This window comes from Solanum dulcamara, chromosome 1, assembly GCF_947179165.1.
Source record: "Solanum dulcamara chromosome 1, daSolDulc1.2, whole genome shotgun sequence".
Classification (NCBI taxonomy): domain Eukaryota; kingdom Viridiplantae; phylum Streptophyta; class Magnoliopsida; order Solanales; family Solanaceae; genus Solanum; species Solanum dulcamara.
In genome coordinates this window covers 3,614,831-3,632,698 of record NC_077237.1, presented here as the reverse complement: position 1 = coordinate 3,632,698, position 17,868 = coordinate 3,614,831, and the positions used below count along the sequence as shown (strand labels likewise).

At 29.5% G+C, this 17,868-nt stretch overlaps 4 protein-coding genes across 8 annotated transcripts; all 4 read left to right on the top strand.

Annotated features, from left to right (window-relative positions):
• Nucleotides 1-463: 463 nt before the first annotated feature.
• Nucleotides 464-3,595, top strand: LOC129886063 (hyoscyamine 6-dioxygenase-like). Its single transcript, XM_055960589.1, has 4 exons — nt 464-670; nt 1,145-1,395; nt 1,841-2,159; nt 3,248-3,595. Exons 1-4 carry the CDS (start codon nt 476-478, stop codon nt 3,491-3,493), a joined length of 1,011 nt encoding a protein of 336 aa, XP_055816564.1. The 5' UTR covers nt 464-475; the 3' UTR covers nt 3,494-3,595.
• Nucleotides 3,596-3,945: 350 nt separating this feature from the next.
• LOC129886046 (esterase FUS5-like) lies at nt 3,946-7,673 on the top strand. Of its 3 annotated transcripts, none has more exons than XM_055960570.1 (5): nt 3,946-4,276; nt 5,442-5,540; nt 5,762-5,948; nt 7,220-7,312; nt 7,411-7,673. In XM_055960570.1, exons 1-5 carry the CDS (start codon nt 4,052-4,054, stop codon nt 7,464-7,466), a joined length of 660 nt encoding a protein of 219 aa, XP_055816545.1. In that variant the 5' UTR covers nt 3,946-4,051; the 3' UTR covers nt 7,467-7,673. The 3 variants fall into 3 exon arrangements, with proteins under 3 accessions (XP_055816545.1, XP_055816554.1, XP_055816536.1); XM_055960561.1 differs by having other exon boundaries at nt 3,949-4,276; nt 7,211-7,312; XM_055960579.1 differs by lacking the exon at nt 5,442-5,540 and having other exon boundaries at nt 7,211-7,312.
• Nucleotides 7,674-8,507: 834 nt separating this feature from the next.
• LOC129898070 (uncharacterized) lies at nt 8,508-12,012 on the top strand. 2 transcript variants are annotated; one of them, XM_055973079.1, is made up of 5 exons: nt 8,510-8,806; nt 9,769-9,867; nt 10,452-10,638; nt 11,200-11,301; nt 11,806-12,010. In XM_055973079.1, the coding sequence occupies exons 1-5, from the start codon at nt 8,591-8,593 to the stop codon at nt 11,907-11,909; spliced, it is 708 nt and encodes a 235-aa protein (XP_055829054.1). In that variant the 5' UTR covers nt 8,510-8,590; the 3' UTR covers nt 11,910-12,010. The 2 variants fall into 2 exon arrangements, with proteins under 2 accessions (XP_055829055.1, XP_055829054.1); XM_055973080.1 differs by lacking the exon at nt 9,769-9,867 and having other exon boundaries at nt 8,508-8,806; nt 11,806-12,012.
• Nucleotides 12,013-12,298: 286 nt separating this feature from the next.
• LOC129898096 (uncharacterized) lies at nt 12,299-17,103 on the top strand. Of its 2 annotated transcripts, XM_055973081.1 has the most exons (5): nt 12,322-12,647; nt 13,575-13,673; nt 15,705-15,891; nt 16,476-16,577; nt 16,891-17,103. In XM_055973081.1, the coding sequence occupies exons 1-5, from the start codon at nt 12,429-12,431 to the stop codon at nt 16,974-16,976; spliced, it is 693 nt and encodes a 230-aa protein (XP_055829056.1). In that variant the 5' UTR covers nt 12,322-12,428; the 3' UTR covers nt 16,977-17,103. The 2 variants fall into 2 exon arrangements, with proteins under 2 accessions (XP_055829057.1, XP_055829056.1); XM_055973082.1 differs by lacking the exon at nt 13,575-13,673 and having other exon boundaries at nt 12,299-12,647.
• The last annotated feature ends 765 nt before the right edge of the window (nt 17,104-17,868 follow it).

Below are 17,868 nucleotides of genomic sequence, written 5' to 3'. Positions count from 1 at the left end.
CAACAAATCATTTGTTTGCTTACGTACATAGTACTATCTCTTAAGTAATTAAAAATAGCAAAATCATTTGCTTGTATGTATATTATATTATTATTAATGTTTGAGAAAAAAAATACATATATTTAATCATCATGTACTATATATTTTTAGTGCTTTAAAATTATCTTTTGAATATTGATTATATTACGTGTGTTTTAATATTATATTTTTAATGTATAATTATAAAACGATGCGAAAATAAAGAGAGATTTTGGTCCCCCCATTTGAAGACAAAGGAAAAGGCAAGAGGACAGTTGAATAGACCCAAAAACGGGTACTGCAATAGAATTTGGATTTAATGGAGTTCTAATAAAGATATCGAATATCAAATAAAAAATTAAATTTAATAAATGTATAGTATTTTATTCCTCAATGAAATCTCTTTTGTTTGTTATTTATACAAGATTATCTATGTACAACAAAATCCAAGAAATTAATGGGAATCTCTATTTCAAATTGGTCAAATGTTGAATTTGTACCTAAAAAATATATTTTCCCACCAGAAAGAAGACCAGGAAAAATTGAATTTCCTGTTTGCAATGATATACCACTGATAAATTTGGCCAATAATCATCCAACTGATACAATTCAGAAAGTTATTACAGCATGCCAAGAATTTGGAATCTTTCAGGTACAATTAGTAGTTAAGAATTGTTAATTGTGTTTATGAATTGTGATCTGATAGTGGCGTAAGCAGAATTTTTCGTAAATTAACATTGTCAGTATTTGAGTAATTTTTCATGATAATTTTATTTTGCTAATTATCAACATATATACATATGACAACAAGATACTTAATATAATCCTACGAGTGAAGTTTGACGAGGATGTGATGTACACAGATCTTAATTACCTCTATATTTGTGTGGTATTAGAGAGGTTATTTTCAATAAACCCTCGGCTCAAGAAAGTCTTTTTTCATATATACATGTTCCAACAAAACAGTATCCCGTGACACCTCATGGGGCAAGGTAATTAAATCCTTTTTTTTTTGTGATCGAGAAGTTCAACTTTGAGAGATAAAGCGCTCTTTATTAGAAAAATGACTTCATAGCTGAAGTTTCTAATTAAGGATGGATGAGTACTAATATTATATGTTGATCAGGTGATAAACCATGGAATAAGTGAAAATCTAATGGATGATACAATGAATATGTACAAGGAGTTCTTCAAATTGCCTGGTGAATACAAGGCAAAATTTTACTCAAATGACATAAACAAAAGCTGCAGGCTATGTTCAAGCACATTAGCATATGATACTGAAGAATTTCACTATTGGAGAGATAATTTTACTCATCATTGCCATCCTTTAGAGGAATACATTATGACTTGGCCAGATAAGCCCACCAAGTATAGGTAATATATGTTTTTTTCCTTTCAGTTTACGTGATACATTTTTTTATCAGATGTTTTTAAAAGAACAACACACTTGTAAATTTGAAAACTATTAACTTTACATTTTCATTTGATCCTTAACGAGAAACTTTTATACTCCATACAAATGTCATGACATATTTAAAGTCCACGTACTGAAATGTTATAACATGTTTTAGACCACAAATTTTCAGAAGTCTCAGTTTTTTTCTTTCAAATCAAGCAACTTTAGATGAGCTGAATTGAGCAGATCAAAATCGTCTGAATTAATAATTTAATAAGAAGATCATTAACCCGTTCAATCTTGAGCCAACAATCATATTTTCATAAGCTAATTTTATCATCTGTCATCTTTTAAATCAAATCAAACTAAGACACGTAAATTGAAACAGTTAAAGTAATCTTTTGTTTGTTTTCTTTTTTGTAGAGAAGTGGTAAGTGAGTATTCAATAGAAACAAGGAAGCTAGTTTACAAGATTTTGGACATGGTATGCAAAGGATTAGGACTAGAGAAAGGTTACTTTGAAGGTGATGTAAGTAAAACTAATGTGATATCTGTGAATCATCATATTCCATGTCCAAATCCAAGTTTGACACTAGGAATGCCAGTACATTCTGATCCAAATCTCATAACATTGCTTCATCAATGTGATGTCCCTGGACTTCAAATACTTAAAGATGGCCAATGGATTGGTGTTCACCCTATTCCTCATGCTATAGTTGTTATTCCTGGTCTACAATTGAAGGTACTTTTTATATAGTGCTAAGTGTATGGAATTAAAGGTTGGATCTTTTTGGAGGTCAATTTAAATTTGTCAATGATCAAATATATGTGTTTGGTAAGAAGGAAAATGATTTTTTAAAAAAATAAGTGATTTTCTTAAGTATTTTCTAATGTTTGGTATGTAGACAAAAAATATAGTATTACGCTACTAAAAAATCTCTATTTTTTTATTGAAATTTCCTACTGAAAAATATTTTGTAGCTATTTCCATAGATATTTTGATTGAATCGATGATTAAAGAAAAAAGTAGTAGTGTTTTCACATGAAAAAATTAGAAAGCTTCTCAATATTTTAGTGAGAATATATTTCACACTAAGCGTTTTCCCAGTGAATTGATTCGATGAAAAATGAATGAAAAAAATAATATTTTATAACATAAATTTCTTATTGATCCACTGTGGCAAAAACTTTTATTTCTAGTAGGGGTGGTAATTGGACGGGCTGGGTCAAATTTGGACGGGTCATAATGGGTTAGGACAACAATTGGGTCAAGACCCAACCTAACCTAAATTAGCTTGAGTCAAAACAAGTTGGGTCAAAATGGGTTAGGTAATGGGTTATATAACGGGTCAAGACCCAGTCAACCCAATTTTTTACTAAGCTTAATTGTTTTATTTGTTCTTTCAAACCATTTTAGTACCTAATAGAATTATTTTTTTCTTTATTATGACTATATATAACATATCAAATTGAAAAAAGAATTTTTTAAAAATATTTTTAAAAAATTTCTCATGAGCCAATTCGGATTATATATCAACTTAATTTTTTATGGATTGAGCTAATGAATGGACGGATCAATACCCAACCCAAACTTAAACGGATTGAATTGGATTGAACGATTTGACTTGATTTTGTCACCTCTAATTTCTAGTAGTGTCACAAAAGTGTTCAAAAATTGCTAATGAATGGAATGGTCCAACCGGAGTAATGAATACAATTTTATATTTTAATAGTTATATAACAAATTATAAATATAAAAATTCCTTTATGAATGACGAAAATAGAATATACAGAAAATTGAATTTTTTTTAAACCGGTTGTTCTTTGCAGGTAATAAGTAATGACAAGTTCATAACTCCGGTTCATCGCGTGGTGACACACGCAAAAGAGGCTCGAACCACAATTGGTGTATTTCTCGGTCCATCGTCCGAGTATTTAATAAAACCGGCCACTGCTTTGGTTCGCACTGAACCGGTTTTTAGAGCCTTTACTTATCCAGAGTTCCTTGAAGCATTTACTGCTGGAGCTAAATGTGATGCCCAATTTGCCCTCAACCATTTTAGAAACAAAACTTAGCTTTTAATTATGTGAAGGGAAAAAAATAAAAAGATTGTTATAAAAAATAATATGGTGGGTGGTATGGTCCTATATATGGTCACATAAATTTGAGAAATTTGTCAAAAAAAATTAAAAAATTTATGTATGGTTTGTTTGTTTTTGTACTTTATGTTACCTTGTCAATTATTGCAAAATTGTATCTAGGCTTGGCTCATGTAAAATCTATGTAAAATCTTGTGATGTACTATATAGTAAAATACTTTGGATTTGTTTGATAGGGTGTAATTTTTTCATCTTCGATTGATAAAAAAATTTAAAAAACATTTTTTTTAAAAAAAAATTACCTTAAAAATGAGAAAAATAATTTTTCTGACGAAAATAGAAAAACAAGTTCCACTAATAGACTAATCTTATAGGTGCTTTTTAAAAATTGTACAAAGTCGACCAATTCTGACCCTAAACTTTAAATCATTAATCCATCTGATGTGAAAAGAGCATGTGACAACTATACATAGCCTTCACATGCATATACTAAGTTGTCTTACATTTTCCATAACAAAATAAGGGGTACTTAACATGGAAAACGAAGAACCAGAGAATAAAAAACCAAGAATCCTGTGTCTCCATGGCTATGGAGGCAGTGCTGAAATCTTTAAGAACGTGATTTTCCAGTGGCCGGAATCCGTCACCGGAAAATTAGATTTGGTTTTCTTGGATGGACCTTTTCCCGCTCAGGCAGGGAAATCTCCCCGTGAAGGTTTTTATGATCCTCCTTACTTTGTATGGTTTCCATCAAATAAGGCATTAACACTTAGCTTGCTTCATCCCTTTTTCTAAGACTAACTATTATATATGTATCTGAATTTCACGGATTCTATTAATTTGAAGGAAAACTTACGTAATTGTATCTGTTGGCCATCTAATTTATTAATATGGTCGAAGTATATATTATCCATACACTTTGGATGTATATATAGTGTATTATAGGTATGTATAACAAACACTACCTTTACCTTGTGTATATAGTTTATAAACTAGATGTCTTACTACTAAAAAATACTATTTTTTCATTACAAATTGTTCAGTGGCTAATCCAGTAACACCCCAACTTAAGATAAGAAATTTCACATTGACAAAAAATAAGAAAAATGTTAGGTATATAAATAAACAGACTTTATCTACTAGTGACGTGTTTTATAGCTGTGTGGGCTTAGGCCCAAAGCGAACAATATCACTAGCCGGCTGGATTGTTACAAAAAATTATCTAATTACACTCTTTTATATGTCATATTTTTCATTACTCCCATCCATTTCAAAAAATTTCAAAAATCTTTTTTTTTTTCATCCGGATACATTAATTCAGTAATCCGGATACATTAATTTTGATTCATAAATTATATCTATGTTTAATGCATCATGCTTTAAATATTACCTGTTGATACATAAAACCCTAATTAATTTATGCGAATTACTGAATTAATATATTCGGATTATTGAATTAATGTATCTGAATTACCATGTTTTTAAGGGATTTCTATAAATTAAAAAAGATAGACAAAAATGGTAATTAGTATTTAGCCCTCTACACTATGTGATTCCTAAAAAATCTACAAATAATAATGTTTTTGTATGAAAAAAATAGAAAGTTTTCCATTATTTTAGTAAGAATTTATTTTTCTACCACACAATTTTCAAAATCATAATCTATAGCACAAATATCTCACTGTTTCACAATTAGAAAAAGAAAAATTTTATTTTTAATAGTGTCGAAATAGTATTTGACCGTAATTTTTCCTAATTTCAATTCACACTCCTAGGCCACGTTAAAGGAAGAACACTCTTGGGAGATTTATTTCGTTTCGAGGGCTTAACTAAGATATTTGATTAAGAATGAAGCGATTTCATTTATCTGTCCATACTATTTTATTTAGCCATATTTATCCAATCTTTGTAAATTTTATTGTAGGATTTCACAAGGGATTGCAGTTTTGAAGAATGCCTAGACTATATAGAAGGTTTTATGTTAAAGCATGGACCTTTTGATGGTGTTCTTGGTTTCTCACAAGTAATTATGTTTTATTAAGTACCATTCTCTTTGTTTTTCTTTTCTCTTGCAATAATTAATGGGAAAATGATTTGTTATAATTTGAATAGGAGAAAATGATCTTTAAAAAATTATTTTATTTAATTAATAATATCAATTTTGATTTCTTATTATTAACAAATTATTTTTCTAATTATTATGATATTTTATCTTCTTTTTTTGTGTGTGTTTGTTGGAAATAGGGAGCTGTTTTATGTGCAACATTTCCAGGCATGCAAAGGGAAGGAGTGGCCCTAACAAAAGTTCCAATGATAAAGTTTCATATCATAATAAGTGGAGCTAAATTTGGAGGGCCAACGTTTAGGGCACCACCTTTGGCTGCCAATGCATTTTCATCTCCAATCACCTGCCCATCCCTTCACTTCTTAGGTACATTCACACTATCTGATCTTATAGCTTTCTATGATATTCGATATTTATTTTGGAGTTTGACTAATTTAATAAATTTAAGGGTAATTTTACTTTAAGTTAAGAAGATAATATGCTTTTATTAAAGGTAATTTCATTAGAGATTGATGAGTTCAGGATTTTTAATAAGAGGGTTTGAAAAATAAAAATATAGTGTCTAGGATTTAAATTTAAAACTTCAATGTGAATTTTTAAATCCCTAAACCATTAAACTGAACTCTAATCTTGTGTTTAGGAGATTCAAAATCTTTATATATATAAAAAAAATGACCGTTTAATATATAAAATATAATATTTTGCTGAGGGGGTTTGAGTGAACACCCTCCTACCCCTCTAGATCGATCCCTATATTCACATATTTCTTTCCTGACACCTCTGACTTAGAATGAAGGAATACTTATCATTTTACCACAATCTTTGATAATAGTACATTTATATTTTCATTTTGTTAGAACACAACTTATACTAATTGACACAAAAAAGAATTTTATACTATTAATGTAATTAATCTAAAGATAATGATTAAAATCACACCTGAAATATTATGTATTTAAACTATCATTAATTTCATCAATACATACGTCGACTAATACATAATATTGAGTGATATAGACTCTCTTTGTTGGTTGAAAAATGGTGTCAAGTGGCACCCCACATAGTTAATTGGAAAATTTGAAAGAGAGAGAGAAAGTTGTGCATGGCTTTCTGGAAAATTAATGAGTCAACTATCACACGTGAACGAAATATTATGGACAAATTAAATTATCACATATTTTTTGATAATTTTATTTAAACATTTGATCTAGACAATTATAAAGTGTATTTTGATAAATAATTAATTATAATTTAAATTTGAAACTCACAAAAATAATAATACTTCACATATATTTTTGACCTTACGTGCACGTCTTAATTTTTCTTGTTACTAATCGAAGTTACTATGAAAAATTAAATATAATTATCTTTAAAATGATCTAGTAGCATATAAATTTATTTAAGTTGTTAAGTATAGAGATTAAACCTTTTTTGTTTTATGCCATTTTTGAACATTCTTTTATTTTCAACTAATTATTATTTATTTAGGCATATGGATTGAGCTAGGACCCATAGCTTGCTATGATAAGGTTCTTTAATTTATTTAAAACTTTCTTTTTCATATATTAGCATTTCATTTATCCAATATGAATAGGTCTTAATTTTTTTAATTTTTTTTAATTATTAAGGTGAAACAGACTACCAAAGAAAAGATGGTGAAATTCTATTGGAGTGTTTTGTGGACCCATGGGTGATTCACCATCCTGGAGGACATATCGTACCTAAACTAGGTGAGTTTTTTTTTTTTTGGTTGGAATATGAATTTAATTTTTACTTAGATTAATAATTTTTTTAAAAAAATATTAACTAAAACATTTTATCTTTGCAGATGATGGCAACCTTGAAATAATGCTTAGGTTTATTGAAAAAATTCAACAACTTTGATCCTGGAAGGAGAATTCTCTATTAGTATGAATTAATTTCAAATATTTTTATTTTTGTCTTTGTTGATTAAGGGCATATTGTGATGGAGTTGTTCTAAACACTATAATAATAATTAATTATGCACGAGTAGAGATTTCGTGTTCAAACTTGAAAAAAAAGGGACAACAGTCCTACTAATAAGTGAATGTATCTTGATAAATTGTCTCATTTTGAATTGTTCAAAGGCAAACCTTAGTCATTTTTCTTTTGTTTTGGATTAATCAAAAGTAATCCATGTTGTAAAATATGTTTGAAAGATATTTTCCATCATTTTCTTAAAGTTTCCATCATTTTGTCTTTATCAGACTCAAATTCACAATATTAATATCGAAGATAAAATATGTTTACCATCTGAGCAATATTCTTTGATTAGTTTGAAAGATATTTTCAAGTTAGTTGAATAAGAAAACTTTTGTTTAACATTTCCGGAAAGACCACCTATTTGTTCGTTTACCGGGTTCCAATAATTTTCTGTTTGAGCAAAAATATAACATGGAATAAAATTAACCTATTTCAAGATATTTTTAACCCTTTTTCTAAAACAAACTGTTATTTTGGCTGAATTATGGAGATTAATAGTTTGGTATATTTTGGGGATAAATACAAAGCCCACTACCAACACTATGGTCAATTTGGTCTGAATCATAGAGACCACGTGACAATATTTTAGCCCACCACCAATTCTATGGTTAACTTTTTTTTTTTAGGCAGTCAAATACGTCTGATTATAAAATTTCAAAATAAATATCTGCTTTATCTTTAAAATAAAAAAGTGATTGTATTTAATTATTAATAAAAATTGAAATTATTTTTGAAATTTTTATAAGTAATTTCGAGCAAAACATTTTTTTGTTGTAATTTTTCAAATTTTGATTGGCCAAACGTGTTTGACTACCTAAAAAAAAAAAGTTTAAGAAAATCATAGCAAACACGTTTGGATATATATTTTACTTTTTAAAAAAATATATTTTTTTAAAGAACAGATTTTCAAAATTTATAGCTATTTGAAGATTAATTTTTAAAATACTAGCCATATATGATTATGTACCTACCATTTTTTGAGAAGAAATTAAAAAAGAAATACTATGGAAAAAGAATCAAAGAAAAAACCAAGAATTCTGTGTCTCCATGGCTATAGAGAAAGTGCTGAAATACTCAAGAAATTGATTCTCCGGTGGCCGGAATCCATCACCGGAAAATTAGATCTGGTTTTCTTGGATGCACCTTTTCCGGCTCAGGGAAAATCTGCACTCGAAGGTTTCTTCGATCCTCCTTACTTTGAATGGTTTCGATTTAATAAGGTATTTATATTTGCTTCATTCCCCCTTTTTTTTTCTCCGGCTAACGATTCTGCATCTGAATTTCAATGATCTGATTAATTCGAAGGATTCAGATATTTAATTAAGGATGAAATGATTTTATTTATCTTGCGCTATTATTTTATTGTTCATTTCATCCTTGATTATTCACTACTATTTCGGGTCGTACTTACTCAATTATATTTTTAGAGTCAAATTGCAAAGAATAAATAAATGTATAATTATTTATATTTTTTTTAAAAAAAAATTATAAAAATCTTTTAAAATTTGTGAATTTCGAATACATTACTGACTTTTCAGATACATCCATATACATCAGGGAGGGAATAGGACATTTAAATTCATAAGTGGTGTATCCGAGGGGACAGATGTATCAGAGAGGGGAGAGGGATGTATCCGAGAGGGGGATAAAGATCTATCAGCGAGAAGAGAGTGATGTATTTGAAAGGAATTTTAAATTTTTTTTAAATGATAGGGAATTTTAGATAATATGATAAAATAAAATGTGTATTTAGATAATTTTTTCATAAATTAATCAAGATCCAAATTCGAGTGTATTTGATACAAAAGAAAATGTTTTATATGAAAAATATATTATTGTTGTACCTATTTTATGATATTTGATAGGTAAATTAAGTAAAAATATTTTTAAAATATTTATACGTAATTTAAGAACATACTACGGAATGAGTGAGGGAGTGAGGGTGAGGTGGTCAAAGGGTGTGGATTGATGGCATTAGGATGAAGAGGAGATAATGAACGCAAAATGTTATTTATGAAACGTATTGTTTATATTTTTATTTAGGAAATTTCTTTTCCTTTTTATCCTGTGTTTAATATCCGTATTAACTAGGGTTCAACTAAGATAATGTTGTACCGATAATATTTTATTTATTTTAAGAGAAAATATTTTCTCTATAAATATTTTATGTATTTTCTTGTAGGATTTCACAGAGTTCTACAATTTTGAAGAATGCCTAGAGTATATAGAAGATTTTATGTTAAAGCATGGACCTTTTGATGGTATTCTTGGTTTCTCAATGGTAAATATTTATGTTATAAGTACCATTTTCTTTTGTTTTCCTTCTCTCTTGCAACAATGAGAAAATAATCTCTTATGATTAATTATAATAAAAATAATAAAAGATTATTTTATAAAAATTACCTATGTTGTTTATTTGAATAAAAGCATTTTGGTTCCTCATTATTAGTAAATTCTTATTTTGATGCTTATGATATCAAACAAAATGCATTTTTAACATTTAGTTAACAAAATAAATATGTACTTCTAATCTCTTTATTTAGGGAATATGTTATATTTAAATTATTTTTTGAACTATATTACCTTCAAAGATTAAGTAATAATGCATACTTAACATTACACGTAGTCAACGTTTGATAATTCAGTTTGCATTATTTCAACTTATAATTGAAGGTTCAATCCGTTTAATCAGACCAAAATTAGAATTTACTGATATTTAAGGAACCAAAAATATTATTATCTCTATTTTTCTGTACAATAAAAGAACAATTTTTATGGACCATAAAGATCTCCATTTTATTAACCTTTTTATGACATTTTTTTTTAATTATTATTATTTATTTATTTATTTTGTGGTGGAAATAGGCAGCTGTTTTATGTGCAGCAATACCAGGCATGCAAAGGGAAGGAGTGGCTCTAACAAAAGTTCCAATAATAAAGTTTGTGATACTAATATCAGGGGCTAAATTTGGAGGGCCTTCATTTGGGGTACCAAAATTAGCTACAAATGCATTTTCATCTACAATCAATTGTCCATCCCTTCACTTCTTAGGTACTTTCATATTTATCTTTTTTCATCTGGTTATTTCTTAATAATTGTTGTACCTCATTAGTCATATTAATTGGTTGATCAACATTATTTTGATCTTAAACTACTAGAGCGCTATAAATATTTGGCATTTTGTCCAGAAAAAAGACTGGATCGATGATTTTGACGACACACATTAGATTATTATTTTTCAAGCATGAAAACCCCAAAACATAAGTAGTAGAATTGATTCTTATAATAATAAAATATATATGTTGAATATTTTTTTTAAAAAAATTATCGAATTCAAAATAAATGTCCACTAGCACATTCGATCCATTAATTCAATAAAATGGGAATTAGCATTCGATTTTGTTGGCGCTTTTTTTTTTGTGTGAGTGAGATCAAGAGAAGTTGTTGTGAATGAATCCGGTAATGATTGAATGAATTTTTGTATGCAAGAGCGGAAATACAGTGCTTCACATAAATTATGTTTTAAATTTATTTCAAGCTTTCTACTATTTATTGAACATTTCAATTATCCAATTCAATTGGTGTTAAATGTTTTTTTTCCCCATTCTTAAGGAGAAAAGGATTACCAAAAAAAAGATGGTGAAGTTCTATTGGAATGTTTTGTGGATCCACAAGTGATTCACCATCCTAAAGGACATGTCATACCAGAACTAGGTGAGTAGTTTTGTTTTGTAATTTCATGGTTTATTTTTGGGTTTAAAATGAATGTAATTCTTACTTAAACCAATATTTTTAAAAAATCAACTAAAACATTATTTTTGAAGTAACTCTATTAGCTAGGGGCAGGACTAAAGTTCTAATTATAGTCTGGCATAATCTAGTAGATTAGATCTAAATTTTATATTTTTGTTAAATAGAAAATTGCATAAAGTATATAAATAATTTATTCAGAATCAATAGTCATTTTTTTTTCTGAAGTCCTGATAATTGACTTTTAACTTGATTTTCACTATCATAAAAATCGAAAAACCTATCTAAAAGATAAAGTTTGAGTTTTCATATAATTTCACATGAAAAAAAAGTTGAAAATTTATAAATGAAAACTATTATCTCACTTGAGATAACATTTAGTATTCATATATACATTCAAATTCATAAATCTTAATTTTAATGAAAATAAATAATAGTCTTAATTATATCTTCATTTTGTTTTTGCAGATGATAGCAGCGCTGAAATGATGCTTGGGTTTATTGAAAAGAAATTTCATAACTTTGAGACAGGGGCGTTTCAAGATAATTGGAGGTTTAAAGCAAAATTTTAGTTAGAGGCTTATAATTTGAATAAAAAAATTGTATATATATTTTATTTTAAATCTAATTTTTTAACCCTTTTTTTTATAATCGTGGTTGTTTGAATTAACTTGCGTGTACCTCGACTAATTTCACAAGATATTTATCATCTCTCACTAATAACAAATATCAAGTTATTCTATCCATTAAAATTAAGATAATTGAAGAAATCATCTAATATTTTTATCTCTTATATTATTTGAGATTCAGATCGTAAAATTCTTTTTTCATTTCATTAACTACTAATCCACGTCAGTAAATACAACAACACATTTTTTTCTCGAAAATATCAATAAATTCAAATCCAAAACATCTAGTAATTTCATTTGTATGTTTCTAAAAAAACAAAAAAAAATATACACAATCAACAACACTAAATGGTCAATATTGGCAGAATCATGGACACAACGTGACAATTTTTTTTGCCATAAATAAATAAATATATATGTTGCTTAGTGGGTCTGCCATTTTTGCATAAGAAATTAGAACTTATGGAAAAAGAATCAGAGATAAAGACATTAAGAATTCTCTGTCTTCATGGCTTTAGAGGAAGTGCTGAAATCTTCAAGAAATTGGTACTCCGGTGGCCGGAATCCGTCACCGGAAAATTAGATTTGGTATTTTTGGATGCACCTTTTCCGGCTCAGGGAAAATCTCCACTTGAAGGTTTTTTTGATCCTCCTTACTTTGAATGGTTTCAATCAAATAAGGTATTTATACTCACATTTAATTTGCTCAATTTTTTCCTGCGGACATTAAATTTATATTTCCGTATTATAATATTTTATAAGCTATGTGTCGGTCTCTTAAAAAACTCATGTCATGCTAAGGAGAAAGAATTGAGGATTAATCCATTTTGATGGACAAAAATTAAAGACCAGTAAAGGGTAAAAGTGTAAATTTATCTTTTCCTCTGGGTTGAATTTGTACTAGTTGAATCAAATAAATGAATTATAGTTCAATTTTGTCCTAAGTAATAACTCAATTTGTCCAACTTGATTCATTATTTTTTAGGCATAATATACAAACGTACATTTAAGTTTGGTTTTAACTTGCATTTATGATCCTTAACTTTGAGTTTGTACATATAGACACTTAAATTTGTATAAAATTGAACAAATAAATACATTCGTCTTACATGATATTCTACTTGGAAATTTTGTGTTTACGTGGTGTCCTACGTGTATTATGCCACTTAGGACATATGTATCTACTTATTCAATTTTATATAAGTTTAAGTATTTACTTGTGCACGTCTAAAGTTGGAGGGCATAGATGATAACTGAAGCCAAATCGAAGGAAATACAAACTTACATTTCATTACACTAACTAATATAACATAGACTTATATAACAAAACTAAATTGGTGATTTAGTTATAATATTTTTTAGATATTAAGACCAAATGAGTAGTACAATACCAAGAATTTACATTTTTCATGGTTTAAGATCGAGTATTTTCATAATGAGGTTATTTGGACTGCTAATTTTTTATGGATTAAACTTAGGCATAATCCAAAATTCCAAATTAGTCGATCATCAAAATCACTCTAATCCAAAACAAATAAAACTTGACCAAATTAGGCAAGTTACATGAGTTTTGGTAAATTGTAAAATTTAGTGTATTTTTTCTTGTAGGATTTCACAGAGTTTTACAATTTTGAAGAATGCCTCGACTATATAGAAGATTTTATGTTAAAGAATGGACCTTTTGATGGTCTACTTGGTTTTTCACAGGTAAGATTTACTTAAGTTTCATTTGTGGTTGTGTTTTCTTTTCTGTCGCGGTAAACGAGAAAAAATAATCTCTTATGATAAGTTATAGTTTGGAATATGAGAAAACGATCTTACTGTTGCCGCATCCGTGTCGGATCATCAAAAAATGCATTAGTTTTGGAGTATATGATGTGGGAACATTTTTAGAGAGCCTGAGCAACATAGTCCTATCCTAAGAAGAAAAAAAAAACAGCAACAAAAACTAGCTAGGATAGAATTTCATTTGCTCCAAAGTCTTTGTTATCAGCCTTATCGAAAACAACCTCTCTACCCCACAAAGATAGGGTATGGTCTAGTACATCCGATTCTCCCGTGAATCTACTTGTGGGATTAGACTGGGTATGTTGTTGTTGTTCTTTGCTATCCACCTCTTCATATTTGTGGACTTCTTGAATGAGTTGTCTTGTTAAAGCTGTGGCATCTCTCTTTGTATATTTTGGAAGATGTACATGTTCCTTTCTTGCCATATGTAATATACTGCTCCTGCTAAACACAATCGATACTTTATATCAAGTTTGAATACTGCGAGAAATGGGTTGCCAAAGTAGTAGTTTATGTCATACAATAGCCACAAATCCGCGCTCAAAAAACAGATGACTATTTATGGCTCTCACTTCCCAATTTTGCATAAATGACATTCATCATTGTCAACGATGCCCCATTTTGCCAATCGATCCATTGTTAACAGTCTTTCCAGATTAGCCAGCTGCAATATGAAAATCCATTTTGGACAACCATAATTGTTAAAAGCGAGTTTCCTCCATTCAACTTTGGTAAAACTTGCTTCTAATTTCCATATAGAGTTTCTTTATGGAGAACTTTGCAACCAGAGGTAGTTTATCCTCCTCCCAACCTACTTTTCTTTTTTTGATAACCGCAGCAATAGGTAGCATTAGGTACCAAGTTACTCTGTCCACTAAGGTTGGGACAAATGAGAAGAAATCACCTAGTGTTTCTGTCTCTGCCTCCTCCCAGCTTACTCCTTCAAGTAGTTATTTGCATTTAGGATTTTGCTAATAATCCATGAAGCCTTGCTTACATTGAGCACCACATATGGTCCCTTCTTTTGTGTAGTAAGTGTGTACCCAGGCAACCCATAGCTTATCCTTTTTACCGCGCAAATTCCACAACAACTTAAAAATGGCAGCTCTGTTCCATATCTTTGTTTGTCCAGTACATTTGGACCACCAGCTCTCTTAGGATATCATATAATCTCTCCCGTGCTATAAGAGCTTTCTTAGACATTTAGTGGTACTACCGGTCCACAATATTTTCCGACAAATGGCTACTATTACACTTATTTTGAGCCATTGGTCTACGGGAAACACCTCTACCCCAAAAGTTAGGGGTAAGGTATGCGTGCATTTTACCTTCCTCTGACCCCACTTGTAAGATTACACTAAGTATGTTGTTGTTGGCTTCAAGCCTTCAATAAGATGTGCTTGCGATTAATATTTTTGGATTGCAAATAACACACTTTTAATCAACGGAATCATTCCAGAAATAGGACAAAAAACTTAGAAGTCCATGAACATTATTCTCCTCATCATTTTGGTCTCTTTATATAGGAAATATATTATATTTAGATTATGTTTGAAACTGTATAACCTTCAAAGATTGTGTAAGAATACATTTCTGGACTGCTTTGAACTGTTTTTCTTTGAGCTGAAGGTCTATCGGAACAACCTCTCTACCTCTAAGTTAGGGGATAAGGTTTGCGTATATTCTATCCTCCTCAGATCTTACTTTATAAAACTACACTGAGTATGATGAATACACACTTTAACATTGCACATAGTCAATTAAATAATATAACGACTGATAATTCAGCGACTTTGAAAAGTCTCACAAGCAGAAGGATGAAATGTGCACTACGTCTTCAACTAATTGAAGGTTCAATGTGCTTAGTTAGATATTACAACCGATCTCCCTTTTCTTGTCCGTCCTCTAACATTTTATCTGTTTCTTTTGGTGAATGTATGGTGGAAATAGGGAGCTGTTTTAGGTGCAGCAATTCCAGGCATGCAAAGGGAAGGAGTGGCTCTAACAAAAGTTCCAAAAATAAAGTTTGTGATACTAATATCAGGGGCTAAATTTGGAGGACCAACTTATGGGATACCAAAATTGGCTGCAAATGCATTTTCATCTCCAATTAACTGCCCATCCCTTCACTTCTTAGGTACTTTTATCACATCACTATTTGTTTTATGCAGTTACTTTAGAGACTATTGATCAGTGTTGTTGTGGTGAATCGGTAAGTACTCATTCATCCTTAACTGAGATTTTCGGTTTAAGCTTTGTTCGCTATGGAGTTAATATTTGGGCAGCTTTGGCCCTCATATTATATTACTAGTTATTATCTCCATAATTACCTTATTATAACGATAATTACTCCTCTATTTCAAACAAGTTGAGGTCAGTTATATGAACCCTTGCTTCTCCATTTAAGTTCAACTTTAATTTAGATCATCGTCTTACCAAATTCATACTCACCTTATTAGTTATTTCAATTTAAAATTATGCCAAAAAGTCCTTTCATGATTCTTTGCCTTCTTTGCATACTCCGCATTAACAGGGTCCGGAAAAGGGACGCACTCCAAGGGGTGTGATATAAACAACTTACTGTAATGCATTATTAGTGTTTGTTTCTACAGCTTGAACCCGTGATCTATAAGTCACAGGAGGGCAACTTTACTGGTACTCCAAGATTCTCCTTCTTCAATACAAATAGTATATAAATGCATTTATTTTAATTTTTTGAAGGAGAGGCAGATTTCCAGAGAAAAGATGGTGAAGTTCTGCTGGAGTGTTTTGTGGATCCACAAGTGATTCACCATTCTAAAGGACATACCATACCCAAACTAGGTGAGTAACTTTTAACCCCTACAGGCAGAGCTAGAGTTCTAATTACAAGTTCAACAGAATTCAATAGCTTAAATCTTAACTCTAAAAGTGATCTTTTATGAAATAATGAATCCATAAATTCAGAATTCTGAATTCATTTGGAGTAGGACTCATTAACTTTCGACTTGATTTTTATTGTCATCCAGTCAAAAAAATGAATTCGAAAATTGAAGTATGAGTTTTCATATAATTTAACATGGAAAAAAATGTTAAAGTTTTCAAATAATTGAGTGGAACTATAGTTAATTATTATACCTTTATTTTATCTTTGCAGATGATAGCAGCCTTGAAATAATGCTTGGATTTATAGAAAAAAATTCAACAACTTTGAGACAGGGCACGAGTTTATCGACAGTATGAATTATTCTCAAATGTTATTTTGTTTTCTGATATGTTTCTTTGTTGTTGCTTAACTTACATGTAATATTTTCTCCGTCTCAAAATACTTATTGTATTTAATAAAGAAGGATATTTGACTGTTTTATTATTTTTATGAATATTTACTCTATTTGTATGTCATAATTGTGGTATTTGTAGTGTTCAAAACCAATTACGATTAAGGAATTAAATGGGGAGAATGGTTAGATTTAATCGAAATCCGATATTTTAAGTCAATTTGGAAGATTTTATCTACTTGAGGGGTATTTTTGTATATTTTAATTATGAGGGGATAATTTGGCTCTATTTAACTCTCAATTTTTCAATGATTTATCTTATACAATAGGACAAATACATAAACAAGTTTATGATATAGTGATGATTTTTTACTTACACATCTCAATAAAAACTGTTATTTGTTATACTCTCAAAATACATGTATTGTAACCCTTTATTACTAGCAAACAGAATTAAACGTAACGAAGTCATAAGAAACATAACCCCCACCCCCACCCTGGTTAATTCTTCTTTTTAAAAAACCTTAATCTTCCTTCTCATGATTTTCTTAGATAGAAATTAGAATGAATGAAAAAAGAGTACGAGTGTTTAGAGATGGCAATCGAGGCGGGTGAGCGCGAACCCCAATTAAATTCAAGTATGCTATGCTTTTTAGTTATTCGGAGAATCCAAGTATTCTTTTTTCAAATTCATTTTTTTCTTTGGAAAGATATAAGAGCGAAACAATCAACTTATTGATATTGGAAGATTCAATGAATTCTTCCAATGTATCATAAGTCTTGATCGTTAAATTTAACTTGTCATATCTTACCTCATTTACTATTTTTTCAAAATTTTGCTCTGCCTGCTCCATCCT

Bases quoted from the DNA above. Each gene is read 5' to 3' on its own strand.
- LOC129886046 (XM_055960561.1), top strand. From the start codon at position 4,052: ATGGAAAACGAAGAACCAGAGAATAAAAAACCAAGAATCCTGTGTCTC. The intron at 5,541-5,761 runs GTAATTATGTTT...TGTTGGAAATAG, and splicing joins GTGTTCTTGGTTTCTCACAA to GGAGCTGTTTTATGTGCAAC. The intron at 5,949-7,210 runs GTACATTCACAC...TTAATTATTAAG, and splicing joins CCCATCCCTTCACTTCTTAG to GTGAAACAGACTACCAAAGA.
- LOC129898096 (XM_055973081.1), top strand. From the start codon at position 12,429: ATGGAAAAAGAATCAGAGATAAAGACATTAAGAATTCTCTGTCTTCAT. The intron at 12,648-13,574 runs GTATTTATACTC...TTTTTCTTGTAG, and splicing joins AATGGTTTCAATCAAATAAG to GATTTCACAGAGTTTTACAA. The intron at 13,674-15,704 runs GTAAGATTTACT...TGGTGGAAATAG, and splicing joins GTCTACTTGGTTTTTCACAG to GGAGCTGTTTTAGGTGCAGC.
- LOC129898070 (XM_055973079.1), top strand. From the start codon at position 8,591: ATGGAAAAAGAATCAAAGAAAAAACCAAGAATTCTGTGTCTCCATGGC. The intron at 8,807-9,768 runs GTATTTATATTT...ATTTTCTTGTAG, and splicing joins AATGGTTTCGATTTAATAAG to GATTTCACAGAGTTCTACAA. The intron at 10,639-11,199 runs GTACTTTCATAT...CCCATTCTTAAG, and splicing joins TCCATCCCTTCACTTCTTAG to GAGAAAAGGATTACCAAAAA.
- LOC129886063 (XM_055960589.1), top strand. From the start codon at position 476: ATGGGAATCTCTATTTCAAATTGGTCAAATGTTGAATTTGTACCTAAA. The intron at 671-1,144 runs GTACAATTAGTA...TATGTTGATCAG, and splicing joins AAGAATTTGGAATCTTTCAG to GTGATAAACCATGGAATAAG. The intron at 2,160-3,247 runs GTACTTTTTATA...TGTTCTTTGCAG, and splicing joins TTCCTGGTCTACAATTGAAG to GTAATAAGTAATGACAAGTT.